General features: G+C 44.5%; 3 protein-coding genes across 3 annotated transcripts; 1 reads left to right on the plus strand and 2 right to left on the minus strand.

The window, feature by feature from the left end:
* LOC8059076 (expansin-A24) lies at positions 1-1,325 on the plus strand. Its single transcript, XM_002451877.2, has 3 exons — positions 1-289; positions 395-713; positions 833-1,325. Exons 1-3 carry the CDS (start codon positions 109-111, stop codon positions 1,143-1,145), a joined length of 813 nt encoding a protein of 270 aa, XP_002451922.1. The 5' UTR covers positions 1-108; the 3' UTR covers positions 1,146-1,325.
* LOC110434746 (spidroin-1-like) lies at positions 12,371-12,856 on the minus strand. Its single transcript, XM_021459460.1, has one exon. It carries the CDS (start codon positions 12,854-12,856, stop codon positions 12,371-12,373), a length of 486 nt encoding a protein of 161 aa, XP_021315135.1.
* Positions 21,975-22,460, minus strand: LOC110434747. Its single transcript, XM_021459462.1, has one exon. The coding sequence runs from the start codon at positions 22,458-22,460 to the stop codon at positions 21,975-21,977; it is 486 nt and encodes a 161-aa protein (XP_021315137.1).

Raw genomic sequence — 22,460 nt, forward strand, 5'->3', positions numbered from 1 at the left:
AAACAATCTCTAGCTAGACACTAGCAGAACAAATAAACCAGTCCGTGCACTCAGCATCCCAGCTCCACGCTCTGTGCAGTTTCAAGGTCGGCATACAAACCAAGCAGTATGGGTATGGCTCCAGCACGAGTTCTTGGATTCGTGTCGCTCGCAGTCGCCTGCATGCTGGCCATCATGGCCGCCGCTGGTGACGCCGCCACCAGCACTCCGTCGTCTCCGACGCCGACCACCGGATGGCTGAAGGCGCATGCCACGTTCTACGGCGGGGCCGATGCCTCGGACACCATGGGTAAGCAGCAAGCTAAGTCGCTCTCTCTATGTTTTGCCATGCATGGTTTATTACCTAAAGTTAGCACAGGCAGAGCTAACTGCATCAAATTGTATTTATTCGCAGGAGGGGCGTGCGGGTACGGGAACCTCTACTCCCAGGGCTACGGCACGCGGACGGCGGCTCTGAGCACGGTGCTCTTTCAGGATGGGGCCTCATGCGGCCAGTGCTACAAGATTGCGTGCGACCGTAAGAAAGCCGACTCCAGGTTCTGCAAGCCCGGCGTCACAGTCACCGTCACGGCCACCAACTTCTGCCCCCCCAACTCGGCGCTGCCCGAGGGTGGCTGGTGCAATCAGCAGCGCCCGCACTTCGACATGGCGCAACCGGCTTTCGAGAAGATCGGCGTCTACACCGGCGGCATCATCCCCGTCATGTACAAGAGGTAGATTTTATGAGTTTAATTGCTGATTAAGTATGTAGTCTCTGCTAATGACAAATTTAAGCATGATGGATGCAATATATCTTGTCTTGAGTAAAGTAAAAACATGCTTTAATTTGCAGGGTTCCTTGTGTGAAGCGAGGTGGGGTGCGGTTCACAATCAATGGTCACGACTACTTCAATCTCGTGCTCGTGACCAATGTTGCAGGAGCTGGCTCCATCAAGTCAATGGACGTCAAGACCTCCAACTCCAATAGTTGGATATCAATGGCACGCAACTGGGGTGCGAACTGGCACTCTCTTGCTCACCTTACTGGACAGATGCTCTCATTTAGAGTAACGGACACGGATGGACAAACTATTGAATTCACAAACGTTGTGCCACAAGGATGGAAGTTTGGCCAAACATTTGCATCCAAGTTACAGTTCAAGTGAGCTCCGTACGTACAGGATTTCCAATGACCTAAATAGTTGCGCACTTGTGGGAGTATATATGATTCAAAGACGCTCAAAATGTATGCATGCATGTATGGATCGGAGTTGCTGGAGTCGTACACTATATATATATATATATATATATATATATATATATATATATATATATATATATATATATATAGACATGCATTACTTGTATATATAAATACGGATTCTTAGCATCTATTTCTAATTGTGTATATTCATGTTTAAATTAAATTTATGTTGTGTGTATATAAAGATACGAGAGCGTGCATATCCTCTCAAGCCACATTTATTCTGCTGCACTAATGTAAACGAACCATGCTTCCGTGAGTTAGTGCAAATACTTTCATGTTTGATATTCCAACATGAAAGAATTAACTGGCGAATCGACCTTGTCTATTTGTGGTTCAGACGTATTTGTTCTAAAAATGTAAATGCAAAGATAAATGTAAGTTCTCATATTTTTAGTGGGCATAGTCATAAACGGTATTAATTAATTGAAATATGATACAGGAATATTATTTTGTTCAAGTACTGTTATGGGTTCATAAGCAGAAACCACCTTCATCTGATCTCGTGCGCAGTCCTAGTCCCTTCTCCTGTTGTCCAGTCGCCCGTTCCTGCGCGAGCCCAGCGAGGGTGGCCATCTGCCTGTGCCGTTCGAGAGCGACGGTGCCGCAGTCACGCTGTCGTCCAGTGCCATCCCCCGCGGATCTTTGACACCCCGGGCAAGCTCTGCCTCATTGGGTTCGGCACCACCATGGCTGGGTTGGCTTGCAGCTCAGCCATGGGCTGCTCAGCCGCCGCGGACTGAGGCATCACATCGTCTTCCTAAGGTTCTCCTCCAAGCAAGGACTGGACCAGCCCGTGCTCGGCAACATCAATTCCCTCCCTAACTTTGCTTCTGCATACGCGCTTTGGTTCTCTCCCCGATCAGCGTGTGCTCTCGACGACAGAGGCCCGTGCAGGAGTACGACATGCGGCCGGTTGTCCTCACCGTGCTCAGACTCCCCCCACCTCCGTCTCCCTCCCACATTGCCTTTTCCAGCTCTATCATAAAAGCTAAAATCCATCCATAGTGAATCGATTAAAGAAGATCAGTGCTTCTCGAAAATGACGTTGGTCAACTGCTGGTGAGATGTAGGTTAGATCACATGGTAACTATGCCACAACGGATCTGCTTAGTTTGTGCTGTATAATGAATATTTTTCTCCGTAGAAACTACTACTAAAATTATGCATTGGAGAGAATAGTTTCTAGTTGTAAGGTATTCGAGCCATAGGAACCGTACATAGTTTTTAAATTGGAAGTGCCTTAATAAATCAAGGGTGGTGATTACAATGCGAGAGATTTTGGTGCACTACCGGAATCCCTAGCTATGCCGTGAGCTGGGGACTTTGTCGTGTGCTTCCCATCAGGCACACGACAAAGATCTACTTTGCCGAGTGCCGCAAGCCCGGCACACGGCATATCAAAAACTTTCGGCATAACGGCTCTTCATCGTGGGCTAAATCTTTAGCGCACGGCAAAGAGGACGAATTTGCCGTGAGCCGAACTAAAGCCCTCGGCAAAAAAAACACGACATCAGCTTGCCGTCACTTTGCCCTCGGTCGTTAGATTGTTTTTATGTGCCGAGTGCCACAAAGACACACGGCGTAAGATTTTGCTGTGTGCCCAACGGATGGTGCACGACAAAGAGGGTCTTCACCGTCAGCTACTGTGCCGTGCGGTCTTTGTCGTGCCCTCTGCATGACAAAGTGTTTGCTGTGTGCTTTAGGCACTTTGCCGTGTGCCGACAAAACTCTCGAATCCGGTAGTGGTGGTTAACACTTAGACACAAGAAGATTTATCATGGTTTAGGTTTCAAACCTCCAGAGAGAGTTCTTTGTGTTAGAATACTCAAGTGAGTTTTTTGCAAATTACAATTGAGAGAGAGAGAAAGAAAGAGAGTAGGAGAGCGTTTGGCTAGTTCTCATGTCACTACAGGAGACAGACGCTTTGTCTAGTGTCTCTGGCACTCGGCAAAGGCCTAAATACACTCGGCAAAGCCTTTGCCAAGTGTCACACTTTGCCGAGTGCGGCAAAAATCTGGCCGACAAAGGGGTCTTTGCCGAGTGTTTTTTATCGGACACTCGGCAAAGGCTTTGCCGAGTGTTGACACTCGGCAAAGATAAAAATAAAAAAAAATCCAAAAAAATAAGAATTTTTTTTAGGGAGAGGGCAGCCATTATAGCCAGCATCCACCACTACACCCTCCACCTTTTTTCTAGCATTTTTCCACAAAATCCGCATATGTGCCGGCAGCAGAGCTTAAGCCCCTCACTTCTTTACCACTATACTAAACCATCACTTGTGATTATATTCTGTTTCGATTCTTAATATATCATACTAAATCACAAGTAAAATGATTATTTGAGCCTCTAAACGATTTCAAATTAAAAAGTTGTCAACTACAAAGTTTTATAACTTTTTGAGATCTATAATTTTCATTTAAGGAGTTTCTCCATCCGAGGCCGTTTATAAAATTTAAATTTCAAATTTAAGAAATTTAAACGTAGTTTTTCCATGACAACAAGGTTTCAAATCAAAAAGTTATCAACTACAAAGTTTCATAACTTTTCAAGACCTACAAAGTTTATTCAGTCAATTTTTTCATCCGAGGTAATTTTAAAAAATCTAATTTAAAAATTTTCAAATAAAGACGCAGTTTTGAATGACAAGATAACTCAAATGAAAAAATTGTCAACCATAAAATTTTATAACTTGTCAAAATCTATAAAAATTATTTTGGTTGTTTGATCATTTGCTCATCTGACACGGTAATTCTAATATTTTTCACAAATCTTATATATCTCTCTTGTAGTTCTAGGATCTATAAGAGAGATGTAAAGTTTGTGAACAAATTTATTTTTACTTCGCCAAATGAAGAAATGGCCAAAATAAAGATTGTAGATCTTGAGAAGTTATACAACTTTGTAGTTCAAAACTTTTTGATTTGAATTTGTTTAGGGCTTCAAATTTTGATTTAAATTTTTCTTTGCCGAGTGTTTTTTTGACACGCGGTAAAGAACCCTCTTTACCGAGTGTTTTTATTTGCGGAGTGTTTTATTTTTAGCACTCGGCAAATAAGCTCTTTGCCGAGTGCTCGAAAAAAACACTCGGCAAACCACTTGACACTCGGCAAAGAAGCGGATTCCGGTAGTGTGTAGGGTTTCAAAGTGAGTTCGATCCCCCCTTTATAGGTTTCTTTGTCCATCCTTATATCTCTAGAGGGAAAGAGGTGTTGTGCAAGATTGTTTGAGTTTTCTCTAGCTTCCTTGATTGACAAAGATTTCTCAGGCTTAGTCATCTTCATCTTTGAGGTAGCTGTTGAAGGCATCACTGCTCCATATGGTCGTGGCCAACAACATATAGAAACAGCCCATGGCAGCTTTTACAAATGGAAGTAGTAGCTCCATGCTGATCGGGAGCTAGGTTCTGCCTCACTTGCCCCCTCTAGCATTTCTTTCACGCCAAGGGAGACAAAGCCATGGGGGTTGACGGCTTGACGCTAGGGTCCAGTTCCTTCCGTGTGTCCTTTCTAATCCTAATTGCGATGGCTAGCCAATATAAATGAAAAATTAAACTAATTAGCCTAACCAAGATTACATCCCTCTATCTATGTCACAAGCATCATATAAAAAATATCCTAAAACAAGTTGTGTCTAGCCATGGCATATTTCAGTGGCTAATTTCTTGTGTAGGGACCATGATGTCTAAGATGGGGGCTGAAAAGTCACTTTGACCGGACCCTTGGTAGTCTTAGATACAAAAGTCATGAATACAAAGTTTGTCCAACTCATCAAGATACACATTGTGTGTAATGGTCAACTTTTCATCTCAGAGAGTTTGGACTAGTCAAAATTTGAAATTTTAGATTTCCACAGCTACACACATATTTTCGAAACCCGAGACGTCCCCAACTCAAAAAGTCATGAATACAAAGTTTGTTCCACTCATCAAGATATACATTTCATACATAGGACATTTTTTCATTTGACAAATCATTACAAAAGTGTAGTTCTAAATCCACAAGCCTCACATATAGTTTCATAAAGTTTGTATGAGATTCAAGACTTTGTGACTAGAATTTACCAATCCTTTCCCAAATGCCAAAATAGCCTATGTATGGAATGTGTATCTTGAGGAGCTCTAACACCCATGTATTCAAAAGTTTGTCATTTGAGGTCATTTAGTGCCTAGTTTGACCTAGTTTGACCAAGTCAAATCTTGGATTTTTCTGAAAAGTCACTTTAACTGGACCCTTGGTAGTCTCAGATACAAAAGTCATGAATACAAAGTTTGTCCAGCTCATCAAGATACACATTGTGTGTAATGGTCAACTTTTCATCTGAGAGAGTTTGGACCACTTAAATTTCGAAATTTCAAATTTCCACAGCTACACACACGTTCTAAATCCACAGATCTCACATATAGTTTCATAAAGTTTGTGTGAGATTCACATACATTTCATACATAGGACATTTGACCAGAGTTTACATGATGAATCACAGATACAATCTAGGCCGCTACTATTCTTCCTTGTCCATCAGGGCGCACCCATGGCAAAGAACTCTGTGGGATGCTTCGCTCAATATTTTTTATCTTCACAGGATGATCCACAAAGAGGGACATATCACTGAACTGGTTAAAATCCTCCAGATCCGATACACCATCAACTCCAACTGCTTGTTGCTTTCCTAGAAAAACTACATGCTTCGGTTTGTCGGTACTTTTCTTCTCATTCTTAGAAAGGATCTGTTCAGCATAGAAAACCTGTGCAGCACGATTAGCAAGGATCCACGGGTCATCTTTATATCCCACCTTACTTAGATCAAGAACTCTGACCCCATAATTATCCACTATGATATGCTTATCTTCAACCCATTGACATCGAAACACAGGGATCTAAAATGTACCATAATCTAGTTCCCATATGTCCTTGATGAAGCCAAAGTATGTAATAATATCACTAGTTTTGTCGTCTATGGCCTCGCATCGAACACCACTATTTTGTGTCATGCTCTTTTGGTCCTTGGACTTGATATGAAATGTGAATCCACTTATGTCATAGGTTTGCCATGTTATGACTTGGCGTGATGGTCCAGATGCCAAAGCCTTGATGGTTTGTTTCTCAATTGTTTCCCCATATGGAATGTCCTACTCCCTTAGCCATGTGTACAACTATTTCTTGTGTTCCTTCATTACCCAATCCCCTGTTTGCCTAGGATTATGTTCTCGAAGCTCATTCATGTGTTGTTCAATCAAATGCTCCATTATCGAGAGCTGATGTAAGATGCTATGATGTGCCTCAAGTACTGTATTGTAATCTGGTGGGATAAATGATTTCCGTCCAATCCTCCCACATCCATGTAGCCTACCCTCATGTCTTGACGGAGGCAAACCTATTGCAACCTGGTCTTTTAGGACATTATTGCAGAATGGTCCTCCGGACTCAATCGTCTCTTCGGTACAATACCCCTCTATCATGGACGCCTCGGGACGAGCACGAGTTGATACATAGCCATTTAGTATTGACATAAAATGCTCGTACGTCCACATTTTATGCAGGTACATGGGACCTAGTGCCTGTATTTGTGGAACCAAGTGCACCACAAGGTGCACCATGATATCAAAGAATGATGGGGGGAAACACATCTCAAACTGTGACACTGTTTCCACTACCCATTTCCATCTCCAGAACCATCCAAAAATATTCTACTCCTAATCCGGGAGAGAATAGCCAAAAACATTCTCCTATTTTTGTTTTTCCCTGTGAAATAAATGCTCAAGATATTTCGGTTACTACCACTTGCTACATTATTTAAAGAGGTGAGTACTCTAAAAAAAGAGAAGATACGAGGAAATAAAAAGGGGCAAGTGCCCGGAACGTCGAAAGAAAAGAAAAAGTGAGACGAGAGGTAAAAATGGACAAGTGTCCGACAGTAGAATTAGGGGTACAAGATACCCACCTGAGAGGAAAGAAAAAGAAAATATAGAGCGTCTCATTCTCCTCAAAAGTTTCAAAGAGCAAGAAAAGTATATATCCCCTCAAAAGAGCACAAGTAGAATTAGACTTTCACCATTGTTATCACCATCATCACCATACACCATTCATTCGCCACACATGCACATCTTGATTTGACTTATTGACTTGTTTCTCTGGATCCATGGTTTGACTATGCAATAAATGTCTTGTAAGTATGTATTAGCTGTCTCCCACCTATGAGCTCCAGATATCAAAACCTTATTCGAGTAGGGTGAGAGAAGGCAATGCCACTATGCCTCATACCAAAAATACCACATACTTTGAGAGAAGGCATACACTATTACTGCCTTGGTAAGGATCTAGAAATACCACAAAAGAGAGACTAGAGAGAGTCATACAAGGAATCTCTGAGTTTTCTTTGAAAATCTGCAAAAACTCCAGAGCTATAGTTAATCAAAGAACAAGAGACATGGCGCTTGACTAGACCGTTCTATCTTTTAACTGCTCAAGACACAAGTGACGGTTGCAAGCCCCACGGTGGAAGGTAAAATGAGTAAGTTTAAATCTTAAAAGTTTACCCTAATCTAGAGATGAGATCTTGTTTGAACGCATGTGTACCTTTAAGGCATGAAACCACTGCAGAAACTCTTGAGTTCATCTTTGCTCAGGGATGAGCAAAGGTTAAGCTTGGGGGAGTTTGTTGACGGTCCTTAATGCTCACATTTAATCATCATCTAATCATGGAAAAGGATCCAAATGCAACCAACACCCAGACTTGGGGTTTTATCTGACAGAATTCCATGAGTTTTGGTGTTTGTCTATTTCTGCAGGGGGTTATCAGGAAATACGGAGGAAAGGCCCACACGTCGGGTTTACATAGAGATATTAACGTGCTGCGCAATTTTCTATCATCTAGAAGACTCTAGAAGCCACGGGAACGAAGCAGAGGCCGAACGGAGCCTGGCCCAGGGCGCCCGCCCTGAGGACTAGGACGCCCGCCCACCTACAGAGTCCAAACAGGACCCATTTCGCGGATCACGCTCCACCGACCTAAAGGATCAAGGATAACCGTTCAATCAATGTCGGTTTGATCCGACGACCTAGATTCATCTGAAAAGACTATATAAGCAAGGCCCCCTGGCCCTTGGAGATCATACCTCTTCTACAAAATCAAAGCTAGGGTTTCAATTCTTCATCCAAGTAGAGAGGATCCCTCTAGTTCATCTAGTTCTAGTTCTAGTTAGTTCTAGTTGTAATCTAGAAAATAGGGAGAGAGAAGAGGAGAGCGGAGGAGGAGCCGGATCTGTCGGATCTTCCTCAACATTATTCTTTTGCAGCAACTGGTTCGTTCTTCATCATTCTCCAAGTTCTTCAATTCATAATTCTGTGTACTTTAATTACTTTTATTTACATTCAAGTTATTTATTGGATTCCCGCTTGCATCAAGTGCTTTAGTCTTTATAACGCTAGAGTAGTAATTAATAGATTAGACGTGGTGTTTAGTCTTGCAATTACCTGGAATTGTACCCAATCCTGTGGATTGTTGTGGTAGCCCTAGGGTAGTGACAGCCCTAACGGTCGACGTATTCCACCTCGTTCGGATCGGTGTTTTTAGGACCGTAGTCAGAGCTTCCTAGCCCCCTTCTCATCTCTTTCTGTGGTTAGTGTCCCGAAATAAATAATCTTTGAAGTAATTCTTGATTCTTAGATCAACTAGAGAACTCTCAGGAAACTTCCTCTCTTCCCACCAAAAATAATTATATAGTTATCCTTGGGCGACTTTGAATCTTAATTAGTACACTCACGTTTCCTATGGAAAATCGATACTCTGGAATACTCTCGGGTGAAAGCTACATCGGTATCCGTGCGCTTGCGGATTTTTCTGTTTGCGTTTAAAATACCCAACAGAGGTGGGACCACAAAGGTGGAAGGACTAAACATGTTGAATCGATTGGGTTGGTTATTCTAGAGTTGTAAATCATACATGTTTGTCTATTTTATTCATGTGAACGCCAGAACCAAGGAGAAGCTTATAAAAGTGATAGTCAAGTACCTTAAGATGTTACCTTACTTGAAGAGTGATGGTACAGTATCACCTTGTGGAAGCTTTCCTTTCTTAGCGGTTGTGCATCGTGTTTGTGGCACCCTCCATGGATCGTCTCTTATGAGCTATGTCTTCCTTGTGTAAATTGTTAAACTTCATGTGTCTCTCTCTTTGTCTCCAATTTGAGTTTATCTCATGACTTCCCAGGTCGATATTGAAAGTTTTCCTGTAGGGGTTAGTCCAACAAAATATCCAATATCTACTATAGCATACTATCAGCTCAAAAATCAACTTAGACACCATATCTAATTTGATTTAGGAGGGCATTTTAACCTAAGCACCATGCTTAATTTAAAATCCCTTGGAAGTAAGATCATCATTCCTAAACTAAGCACCATGCTTATTTAAGAGATAAATGAAACTACTCCAAACCTAGACATATACTAAAGCAAATAAAGGTAGCATGAGAGCATTTATAGAGATCTACTCAAGTGGAGATGAAGTAGTGTGATTAGTATTTAACAAATTGAGCATGTCTCAAAGGTAGGGACAACCAACATAGCGACATGGCAAAGGATGTTTTTATGTAAAGTACTCCTCGAAGCTTGAATTTTGCAAAATTCAAGTTTGGATGAATTTAATTCAATGTTGTATGATGATTGGTTGGACATACATTGTGCTTGTCATTCATCCAATCTTCTTGCTCCAGTCCTAGAAAGGTTAGTGACAAGAATACTCGAAGGAATATTTTTACAATTATCCTTATATGCTCAATACACAAGGTAATGTTGCAAATAATTAAAAGCTCATGTTACGATTTGATCGGTGCTTATTTTAGGACACTAAGCTTGTGCTTGGGAAACTATCCATTTATGTTGGCGAAGTGGTTTCCCATCCAATGCTGACCTATATCAAGATCAACTCAACGAGATCTGCAATATTTTATTATAGAATATAGACATATGCATTGACAACCGCCCTTTTAAAGTTTTTATAAATAGAAAGGAAGAGGGGGTTGGAGATCTCAAATGTGGTGATGTTGGAGAGACCAATAAATTGGGAAGATGTTGCATATGAGCATGGAGTAAACGAAGTGGCTATGAAATAAATTCCATGCTCATTAATGTTATCTTCGTCTCCAAACTGAATGTTTGGAGTTTCTCCTGGATTGGTCTCGCCTATGTCCTCTTCTGTAGTTGGATGAATCTCATCTTCAAAGGGAGTCAAGAACTCACCATTTGAAATTGAGCCAAAGTCAAAATCCATTAAGGCTTCTTCCTTGTCCATCCATTCTACACATTCTAGCCATTTAGAACTTGTGATCAGGATAGGGGAGGTGTTAGAATTTTCTATATGGCTTAGCTCTCCTTCTATGACATTACTTGACATGTCATCCTCGTGGTCTTTATGACTCCTATGGTTTGATCGTCTTGATGGATTGCTAGGATCATCATGAGACTGAAAAGGAGAGGGATAAGAGGGGTCTCTATGGTCAAGGATGGATTTAGAATTTGTGAACATGGAAGGGGAGCAGATAGAATCATCTATATGGTTTAGCTCTCCTTCAGTTGATATGTCATCCTCGACTTCTTCATAATAGGAACCAGGACATTCTCTAAGAGAACCATTATTGCAAAGATTTGAATTATCCCTGCTTGAAGGTCTCTTATGGAACTAGAAGTCTAAACCATCAACATCTGAAAGATTTAAGGTCAGAATTCCTTTCTCCCTTGGAGAATTTTGGGGTATTGATGGTTTAGGATCGATAGCTAAAGTTTGGGATTGAAGTGGTTGTAATTTGACTATCGAAACTTCCTCTTCTTGTCTAGGAACTGATTCTTTCTCTTTCTCAGGGATATAGATGCTAGGAGACTTTCCGCTCATTAAATCAATCAAATTCCAAGCTTCACTAGCGGACAGGTGGTGGAAGGATCCTCCAGAGGCCGCATTAAGGGTTTGCTTATTTGCCCTACTAAGGCCCTTAAAAAAGTAAATTAGAAGGACTTCTTCTGGAATAGAAAGATTTGGCCCAGTGAGAGTAAGGTCAATAAAGCGGTCCCATGATTCGCCAAGAGATTCTTCTTCTAGTTGTCTAAAAGAAAGAATCTCGATCTGAAGATCCATCACTTTGGAGATTGGAAAATATTTTAGACAAAAATTATTGGATAGCACCTTCCAATCTCTGTGAGCACTTCCTATGTTGAGTTTATACCAATGTCTAGCTTTTCCCGTTAAAGAGAACGGAAAGAGCTTCCATTTAAGGGTCTCATCGGACATGCCTTCTATGCGAAGGAGGTCATAGATTCGTCCAAACTCTTTGAGGTGTGTGTATGGGTTTTCCTCACCTTTTTCTGAGAAAGGTTGTTTTTAAAGAAATTCTATGTATTCCGGGCTTATCTCAAAACTAGATGTCATGATAGGCTTTGAAGATTTTGGTGGTTCGAGATGTGTGCCCGTAGGTCTATGAAACTGATAGATAGACATGTTTGCATTCATGATAGACCAGTGATCAAGGATTAGATAAGAAGAAAGAATAGCAGAGAATATTTTCTTTTTTTTTTCTTTTAGAAAAATGATTAAGCTAGTTCGTAGTTATAACACTCCAAATTTTTGAATTTCAAATTTAGTTTAAATTTGATTTAATTTTGGGCTTAGTTTGAATTTTTGAGAATTATTAAATAATTTACAAAAAGAAATAAAAATTAAATATAAGGTAGAAAACATGTTTGTGTGCATTCATGCTGCTGCACTTATTTTTGTTTGATTTGTTTGCTTGTGCTTGAATTATTTTTTGTTGGAAGAAAGAAATAAATAGGAGAAATCTGTTAAAAAAAAAGAAAAAGAAAAGGGGCAAGCGCCCTGGACCGGCCTCCCCCTCTCCCCGCACGGCCCAGCAGCGGCTCAGCCGCAGAGCAGCTGCGCGCAGCCCACCCGCAGCGCCCCCTGCCCCTGCTCTCTCGCCCGCGCCAGCTGACCGGTGGGCCCCGCAGGTGGGACCCACCTGTCATCCCCGAGCTCCGGCCGTTTCGGAAACGGCCGCGCCGCCACCCCGGCTTCTGAGCCGCACGCGCACCCCGAGGTTCACCCTAGCCTATTTAAGGCATCCCTCGGCCGCCCGCAACCCCCCTAGAACCCTAGCTTCGCTCCCGAGCCGCCGCGCGTTCGTTTCGCCGAAACCCGCGCCACCGCCGTCAACCTCGCCGCCGCCGCCGTCGCACTCCTCTCCGCGCTGCCGGTTTCGCGAAGGTGAGCCGCGCCCCGTCCTCGCCGCGTCGTGCCGACCCCGGTGGTGCCCTCGGCGTGCTCCGTCTCGCCCCGTAGGGCCATGCCCGCAACCTCGCCGGCGGCGGCCATGGCGCCGCCGTCCCTGCCCGCCGCGCCACCGCGGTCCTGCTCGCCTCGCCCCGCGCGCGGTCCGCCATGGACCGCGGCTCGGCGCCCTCGGCCGGTCCACCATGGACCCGGCCCCCGCCGCTCTCTGCCCTGGCCCCGGTCCACCACGGACCGGTGGACCCCCGCCGCGCCCCGGTCCACCGCCCGCGCCGTGGACCCGGCCACTCCCGCGCCGCCACGTGGCCAGGCTGGCCACGGCCCCCGCGTGTCCCTGCGCATTTTGCAAAGAGGCCCTGCCTTTCTTTGAAATCAACCCGCGCTCCATTTAGTTATGTTTTTGTTTAAAATATGCCCCTGGTTTTTGCAGAAAAGCCCTATTAGCTGTTGGTTTTTATAGATTTAATCCAAAATGCTTTTTAATTCAGTTTTAATTAGTTTTAATTACGAAAAATAGTTCAGTTTATCTACAGAATTGCCATCCAACTTGTTTTGGCCATAACTTTTGCATCGTAACTCCGATTTAGGTGATTCTGGTCGCTATAGTTTCGTTTCGTCGAGTAGAATACAATAGTACAGTTGCTTTCTGTTTTCGCATGCTTTGGTGTACTGTTTCTGATTAAGCTTGTTTGCTTGCATGTATTGTTCCTATGATTGATGATTGTCACATATAGCCAACGAGACGTTCGTGAAGGAAGAGGTTCAGGATCCCGCTGAGTTCGAGCAACCCGACATCGATCAAGGCAAGTGCAGACATCGTTTGATCATTTTGAACCTACTCATTAATGTCATTTACTTTACATGCATGTGTCCAATGAATGCAAACCCTAAGGACATGACTAGCTTTACTTACTATTCCTTGTTCACCTGGGGTTATGTATATGGGTAGTCTAGCATATACTAGGTTTGCTTAGCTGCTCTACTCTCCTTATTCACATGCCTAAACAAGTAATAATCTCTACTCAACTTGATGCTTAAATTGTGCTGAACCTTTGGTCACTGCGGTGATGGCGATGATGGATGCTTACGAGCATCATGATGATGGTGGTGACTGGGGGAGCGGGTACCGTTGGTGGTCTGGTTTGCCGGGCGTACCCGTCTCTGCTCTCCGTAAGGACTTAGTCAGGGAGCGGCCCCCTGGGACTTACAGTGCAGCTCCAAGCTATATGGCTCTGGCTTGACTAATTAGCAGGACCTCCACTAGTAGGGTGTTACTTTCCGGGTAGGCGTGAGGAAGTAACTTGGGTAATGAATATTAAGTTGTCGGTTGATCGGTACGCCATGGCTATGGGTATCGACTGCCGAGTGCCCCGGCACAAACTTGCGAGTGGCATCCTATTAGTTGGACCCTGTGAAAGGTCTCGTAGTGAGACCCTGCCTGCTCACCTTGGAAGTGTTTTGGGGAGTCGCGACCCCGGGCAAATGGGAATCACGACTTGGAGTGAACGTGCACACCTCTGCAGAGTGTAAAACTGATATATCAGCCGTGCTCACGGTCACGAGCGGCCAGACCCTCACTTGATGAGCAATTTGGATTCACTGGATACTTGGAGATGGACCTTGGCGAGGTTGCTACCTCGTGTTTGGCGGAATGGTTATTCCGTGTTGGCAGGATTGCTATCCTGTGTTAATAATTGGGGTTAATCCCTGGATTACTGTAATAGTTAGGATAATACTTTAAAAGATGCTAATTACTACTTACACTAATTAAGGGTTGGGTTTATGCTACTCATGATTAGTAATAGGTTGTTCTTATAATAGTCATAATTAAAAGTGACCAACTAAAATGCTACCACAGTCAAACCAAGTCAGCTTTACCTTGTTTTAAGCCTTGCATGTCATTACTTTCCGTCTGTTCTTGCTGAGTTCGACATGAGCTCACCCTTGCTATAATCATTAAAGGTTGCTCGGACGATCAGGAGTACAATTACAATTTCCCTGAGGACTACCCTGAGTCTCCTGGCTGTTAGGCTCGTGTGGTTCTGCCGTCGACCTTCCTGTGGCAAGGTGGTCCTGCTACGTCGGCGTCTAGTTTCCCTTTTATTTATGGAACAGTTTAGCTTATGTTTTCCCCTTCGCACTTTGATAAACTTTTGGCTTGTAATAATGGTACATTTACTCTCGTTTATGTAATTCGTTTGAACACTGTGTTTTGTACCATTGATGATGTCGGTCCATGTGTGTGAATTTGAGATCCTGGCGCACATGTGATTTGGCACCCGAATGCTCTTTTACATCCGGGTGTGACAGAAGTGGTACCAAAGCCGTGTTGACCGTAGGATCACGCAGCCTAGTTAGAAACAGCCCTTTAGATTGTCCCTTTTGGGTGGAATAGACCATTGGATCTACTAACTACCTTACTAACCTGTCTCATTAGACTTTACCTATTAGCCTTATCTACTTACTTTTACTAACAGTTCAGTTTATTCACTTACTTCCTGCATTTATTACCTTGTTATCATTTATTACTTCCTGCTTCTCATAATGCAATTATATTCTTGTTTCAACTTTTACTACTCATTATTTGAACCTTTCTTTTATATCTTGTCCTTTACTATCATTCTACTCATATTACCCTCTTGTTCCTTGTTTTTCATTTATTACTTGAGTTATGTTTTATTTCTGCCTTGACAATAAATTTCATTACCTTGTTTTTACCTTACACCTTCATTACTTGCTTATATATCTTACCATAAATACCACCAAAGTTCATATTGTCCATCCACTGTATAATCTTGGTTCATCTTCATTACACATACACTATTACCTTCATTTATGTTATTCATTTATCTATCATTGTCATGATCTATTAACCGTTTCCTGCATGTCTATGATTTATGCATAAGTAGATGACTCGCCATTTGACCTGCCGCAAGAGTGTCATTCGTTTCCGCCCCGTTCAAGCTGTGGAGTTCTCGTTGACTGGTCGCGTGGATAACATCGTGTTCCAGCCTAACCAGCATCTTGATGATGGTGCTAACCTCCAAGACGCTGAACCCTATGAAGGACAACAACCACCTCAAGCTCTGGTGGTGCATGGAAGGGCGCCTTGCTGGGCAGCTGGAGGAGATGATCCCTTCGGTGATGATGATGACATGGATGATGATGATGAGGATGCACCTGGAGGACCTGGAGGACCTGGAGGACCCGGAGGACCTGGTGGACCTGGAGGACCTGGAGGTCAAGATGGACTTTTTGCTGCGGATGATGGGTGGATTGTGACAGTCTGCACAAGGGATGGTGGAGAGTGTTTCTTCCACAGTGAGCTGAAGCGTCTCCTTGACCAGCAGCTGGGACATGGCATGTTCTCAGCGGAATACCGCAGTGAGCACTGGAGTCACCCAGACTACCCGGCATACTGGAAGGTCTGGGCACACGTCGGCAGGCCTAACCCGACGCTGAGGGCACTGAGGATCATGTCCATACATGAAGCTATGGCAGAGAGGTCTACCCAGATGGCGGGCATTAATGATGCTGCTCGTTAGGCTTTCTACGCATACCGTGATCACTTCTTCGAGGAGATCAGCCAGGAGGAACGTCGCTACTACCCTCGCCGTCGCCGTGGAGAGTTGGCGATGACTATTGCTTCCGCCACTGATGAGTAGGACCCCCGCATGCACAGGACTGTCAAGCTGGTGGCGGTCACTAACACCGAGCTCAACAGTTCACTAGTGGAGCTGAAGCAAGTCAGGAAGGAGCTGGATGACGCTAGGAAGAGGATAGCGCAGCTGGAAGCTCAGATCACTGGAGTTCCACCGCCTTCACCTAAGTGGCCTGCTTTCGCTCCGTCTCGTGAAGATCCAGCCTATGGAGATGCCAGCGCTCGTACTACTATAGAATAGGAGCTATTCCCAGTTTAGTAATAAATAGTGCCACGCTTAGAACGTTAGCACGATCTTAGTTATGCGAGTCTAGTGTTTAGTGGTTTTGCTTAGTGTGCTTTGCTTGGTCTGTGTGAGAACTTGATTTATTATTGTGTTAATGGTGTGATTTGGTTCTTTGTAATGAGTGCGATGAGTTGTGGGTTATGTCCACAACGCATCAAGAACAAGATTAAGTATTAAGTTTATATGAGATAGTTAGTTTGGGTTATCATCGGTCTCCTTTATTTGTGCTTTATCATATTTCATATCGCTTTATCTTATCAGTCTTACTTTATCATGATCAGTTCATTATCTATATATTCCATCTGTTATGAGTACTGTGTTTATCAACTGAAAAAGGGAAGTTACTACCAGCTGGTTCACACTTTGAAGAAAGAGTATAACTTTGCAGTTTACATTACAGCTCAGGTTTACACGTATGAACTACATCTGATTTTATTATATTATTTCTATACATCAGATGCCTGTCAACACCAGGAGCAACACCAATGGAGGAAACAATGGGCAGTCCAACAACAACAACAACAAGAACAATGATCACAGCGGGACTAATGCCAACCCTCCTCCTCTAAATCAACCCATGACCATAGAACAGTTGATGACTATGCAGACTCTACTGATGCAAGGGATGACCCATATTATGAACCACATGCAGCAGAACCAAAATCAGAATCAGAACCAACATCAAGGAGGTAACAATGCGTTTGCCCCACCTAGGGACAAGCGTGGAGAGTTCATGAAGGGACGTCCACCGTTCTTCTCTCACTCAGGTGACCCTATGCAAGCTGAGGATTGGCTTAAAGCTGTGGAGAAGCAGCTGGTCATTGCTCAGTGCAATGACAGGGAAAAGGTTCTGTATGGCTCTGGGCAGCTTCAGGGAGCCGCACAGGATTGGTGGGATTCGTACTGCTTTGCGCATCAGGACCCAGATACTATCACTTGGGATGAGTTCAAGGTCGCCTTCAAGACTCATCATGTGCCTGCTGGATTGGTGAAGCTGAAGAAGAAGGAGTTTCTGTCTGTGAAGCAGGGCTCCATGACAGTTTGTGAGTACCGTGACAAGTTCACTCAGTTGTCGCGGTATTGCCCGAATGAGGTGGAGAACGATGAAGACAAGCAAGATCACTTCCTGGAAGGTTTGAATGATGGTTTGTCCTACATGATGTCAAATGTCAAGTATGCCAGTTTCCAGGAGATGGTGGACAGGGCATTGGTGCTTGAGAGCAAGCGCCGCAAGATGGAAGACAAGAAGAGGAAGTATAACTCCTCTCAGCAGCAGGCTAGTGCCAGCCGTCCCCGCTACAACAATCAGCAGGGCCCTCAGTCTCGCCCTGCATATCAGTCAGGCAACCAAGGACAGCAGCAGAATGTCAGGTACAGCAATTAGAGTCAGCAGACGAGCCAGCGCTACAATCACAACCAAGTGCAGCGCCCCGCTAGTCAGGCGCCTCGTCAGAATGCCCCAGCACCATCAGGCTCTCGCCAAAACTCAAACACTGTCCCAGCAAAGCCCAATGCCAACCCCACCCCCACTGGAAATACCTGCTTCAAGTGTGGTCAGCTTGGACACTACGCGAATGCTTGCCCCTAGAGGCAGAAGAACAACAATGGAAGGGTGAATCATGTGAAGCTGGAAACTGCTGAGGAGGCTCCAGATGTGGTAGTTGGTACGTTCCTTGTCAACTCTTGCCCAGCTACTGTTTTGTTTGATACTGGAGCATCACATACTTTTATAAGTGCACAGTTTGTTGAGAAACATAGTATAGCCACCTGTACCATGCAAAACACCATGATAGTTAAATCACCTGGGGGAAAGATGCATACTAATACTTTGTGTCCGGGAATGAGCATTAAAATAAGGGGGGTAGATTTTCCTGTCAATCCTATTGTGTTGGGTTCAGAAGGTCTAGATATGATATTGGGAATGAGATGGTTGTCCAAGTTTAAGGGTACTATTCAGTGTGCTGAGAAGTCAGTTGCTCTAACAGCACCTAGTGGGAACAGAATTGAGGTCAGAGTTTCTATGTCGCCTAGCAGTGAAGGAACAGTTTACCATGTGAGCAGTGGGTCAGTAGAGGATATTCGAGTTGTGAAAGAATTCCCTGATGTGTTCCTAGAGGATTTGCCAGGTATGCCACCTGAACGTGAGATTGAATTTGTTATTGATTTATTACCTGGTACTGCACCCATATCTAAGAGACCTTATAGAATGGCTGTTAATGAGTTAGAAGAACTTAAGAAACAACTAAGGGAGTTACAGTCTAAGGGGTATATCCGTCCTAGTTCCTCACCTTGGGGAGCTCCAGTTATCTTTGTAGAGAAGAAGGATGGGACACAGAGGATGTGTGTAGACTATAGATCTTTGAATGAGGTCACAATTAAGAATAAATACCCTTTGCCTAGAATAGAGGACTTGTTTGACCAGTTGAAGGGAGCTTGTGTGTTTTCCAAGATAGATCTGAGGTCAGGTTATCACTAGTTGAGGATTAAACCTAGTGATATTCCAAAGACTGCTTTCACCACCAGATATGGACTTTATGAGTATATAGTTATGTCTTTTGGGTTAACTAATGCTCCAGCTTACTTTATGTATCTGATGAATAAAGTTTTTATGGAGTATTTGGATAAGTTTATGGTAGTCTTTATTGATGATATCTTGATCTACTCCAAGACTGAGGAAGAACATGAGGAACACCTGAGACTTGTGTTGCAGAAATTGAGGGAACATCAGCTCTATGCCAAGTTGAGTAAGTGTGACTTCTGGTTGAAGGAAGTGTCTTTTCTTGGTCATGTCATTTCAAATGGTGGAGTTGCTGTCAGTCCGAAGAATGTGGCAGATGTTCTTAAGTGGAGTCCACCTCAGACTGTTGGAGAAATCAGAAGTTTTCTTGGAATGGCTGGTTACTATCGGAGATTCATTGAAGGGTTTTCCAGTATTGCCAAGCCCATGACTGCTTTGTTAGAGAAGGGTAAGCCATTCAAGTGGAATGAACAGTGTCAGGCTAGCTTTGAGGAGTTGAAGAAGAGGTTGACTACTGCACCAATTCTGACTTTGCCTGATGTGACTAAGAGTTTTTCTATCTATTGTGATGCTTCCAAGCAAGTTTTGGGATGTGTGCTGATGCAAGAGGGAAAGGTGATTGCCTATGCATCCAGACAGTTGAAGAAACATGAGGTGAACTATCCAACTCATGATCTTGAGTTAGCAGCAGTGGTCCATTCACTGAAGATCTGGAGACATTATATTCTGGGTCATAAGTGTGATATCTACACGGATCACAAGAGTCTGAAATACATCTTCACTCAGAATGACTTGAACCTGAGACAGAGAAGATGGTTAGAATTGATCAAGGATTATGAACTGGACATTCATTACCACCCTGGCAAGGCTAATGTAGTTGCTGATGCTCTAAGTAGAAAGAGTCAAGTGAATATGTTGGAAGCCACGGAGCTACCGATGGAACTACTGGCAGAATTTGAGTATCTCAATCTGGGGTTTGTTGCTAACACCCAAGGTACTTCCATGGACATAGAACCAACTCTTGAGCAAGAGATCAGAAAAGGTCAGAAAGAGGATGAAGAGATCAAAAAGATACTTAAGCTACTAGAGGAAGGTAGAGCACCTGGATTCAAAGTTGATCAAGAAGGGATTTTTTGGCACAAGGACCGATTGTGTGTGCCTGATATTCAGAGAATCAAGGATGTGATACTGAAGGAGTGCCATGAATCTACTTACTCTATTCATCCAGGAGGTACTAAGATGTACCAAGACTTGAAACAAAACTTTTGGTGGCCTGGTATGAAGAAAGATATTGGTGAATATGTGGCATTGTGTGACACCTGTCAGAGAGTGAAAGCGGAACATCAGAGGCCAGCAGGGTTGTTGCAACCGTTGAAGATACCTGAGTGGAAGTGGGATGAGATCAGCATGGACTTCATAGTGGGATTGCCGAAGTCTCGACGAGGTTATGACTCAATATGGGTTGTAGTAGATCGATTGACCAAGGTAGCTCATTTCATACTAGTCAAGACTACCTACCGTGGGGATCAGTTAGCAGAGAAGTATATGGAACGGATTGTGTGTCTGCATGGGGTCCCTAAGAGGATAGTGTCTGATAGAGGTACACAGTTTACATCAAAATTTTGGGAGAAGTTACATGATGCTTTGGGAACCGAGCTCAGATTCAGTACTGCTTATCACCCTCAGTCCGATGGTCAGACAGAGAGAGTCAACCAAATAGTGGAGGATATGCTCAGGTCTTGTGCTTTACAGTATGGAGATAGTTGGGATACTAGTTTGCCCTACGCCGAGTTCTCCTATAACAATAGCTATCAGACTAGTCTTAAGATGACTCCTTTTGAAGCCTTGTATGGAAGGAAGTGTAGGACTCCATTGTTCTGGAACCAGACTGGTGAAAGGCAAGTGTTCGGCCCTGATTCATTGAGAATAGCCGAAGAAAGAGTTCAGTTCATCCGACAGACTCTGAAAGCAGCTCAGTCTAGACAGAAGAGTTATGCAGATGTGAGACGAAGGGAACTTGTGTTTCAGGCAGGTGATTATGTATACCTAAAAGTGTCTCTGATGAGAGGTCTAAAGAGGTTCAATGTCAAGGGAAAGCTAGCTCCAAGGTATGTTGGTCCTTTCAAGATTTTGGAGAGGAAAGGAGAAGTGGCTTATCAGCTTGAGTTGCCTGCTAGTTTATCCAATGTGCACAATGTTTTCCATGTCTCCCAATTCAAGAAATGCTTGAGAGTGCCTGAGGAACAGTTGCCACTAGAGGAACTGGATTTACAGCAATGATCTGGACACAGCAGAGAGAATTACGAGAAGTAAAACTATCAGGATGTGTAAAGTACAATGGAAACATCACTGTGAGGAGGAAGCAACCTGGGAAAGAGAGGATGATCTGATATCCAAATATCCTCAGTTATTCTCTAGTTCATCCTAATCTCGAGGACAAGATTCTTTTAAGGGGGATAGGTTTATAATACTCCAAATTTTTGAATTTCAAATTTAGTTTAAATTTGATTTAATTTTGGGCTTAGTTTGAATTTTTGAGAATTATTAAATAATTTACAAAAAGAAATAAAAATTAAATATAAGGTAGAAAACATGTTTGTGTGCATTCATGCTGCTGCACTTATTTTTGTTTGATTTGTTTGCTTGTGCTTGAATTATTTTTTGTTGGAAGAAAGAAATAAATAGGAGAAATCTGTTAAAAAAAAGAAAAAGAAAAGGGGCAAGCGCCCTGGGCCGGCCTCCCCCTCTCCCCGCACGGCCCAGCAGCGGCCCAGCCGCAGAGCAGCAGCGCGTAGCCCACCTGCAGCGCCCCCTGCCCCTGCTCTCTCGCCCGCGCCAGCTGACCGGTGGGCCCCGCAGGTGGGACCCACCTGTCATCCCCGAGCTCCGACCGTTTCGGAAACGGCCGCGCCGCCACCTCGGCTTCCGAGCTGCACGCGCACCCCGAGGTTCACCCTAGCCTATTTAAGGCATCCCTCGGCCGCCCGCAACCCCCCTAGAACCCTAGCTTCGCTCCTGAGCCGCCGCGTGTTCGTTTCACCGAAACCCGCGCCGACGCCGTCAACCTCGCCGCCGCCGCCGTCGCACTCCTCTCCGCGCTGCCGGTTTCGCGAAGGTGAGCCGCGCCCCGTCCTCGCTGCGTCGTGCCGACCCCGGTGGTGCCCTCGGCGTGCTCCGTCTCGCCCCGTAGGGCCGTGCCCGCAACCTCACCGGCGGCGGCCATGGCGCCGCCGTCCCTGCCCGCCGCGCCGCCGTGGTCCTGCTCGCCTCGCCCCGCGCGCGGTCCACCATGGACCGCGGCTCGGCGCCCTCGGCCGGTCCACCATGGACCCGGCCCCCGTCGCTCTCTGCCCTGGCCCCGGTCCACCATGGACCGGTGGACCACCGCCGCGCCCCGGTCCACCGCCCGCGCCGTGGACCCGGCCACTCCCGCGCCGCCACGTGGCCAGGCTGGCCACGGCCCCCGCGCGTCCCTGCGCAT

Source organism: Sorghum bicolor, chromosome 4 (assembly GCF_000003195.3).
Source record: "Sorghum bicolor cultivar BTx623 chromosome 4, Sorghum_bicolor_NCBIv3, whole genome shotgun sequence".
Lineage (NCBI taxonomy): Eukaryota > Viridiplantae > Streptophyta > Magnoliopsida > Poales > Poaceae > Sorghum > Sorghum bicolor.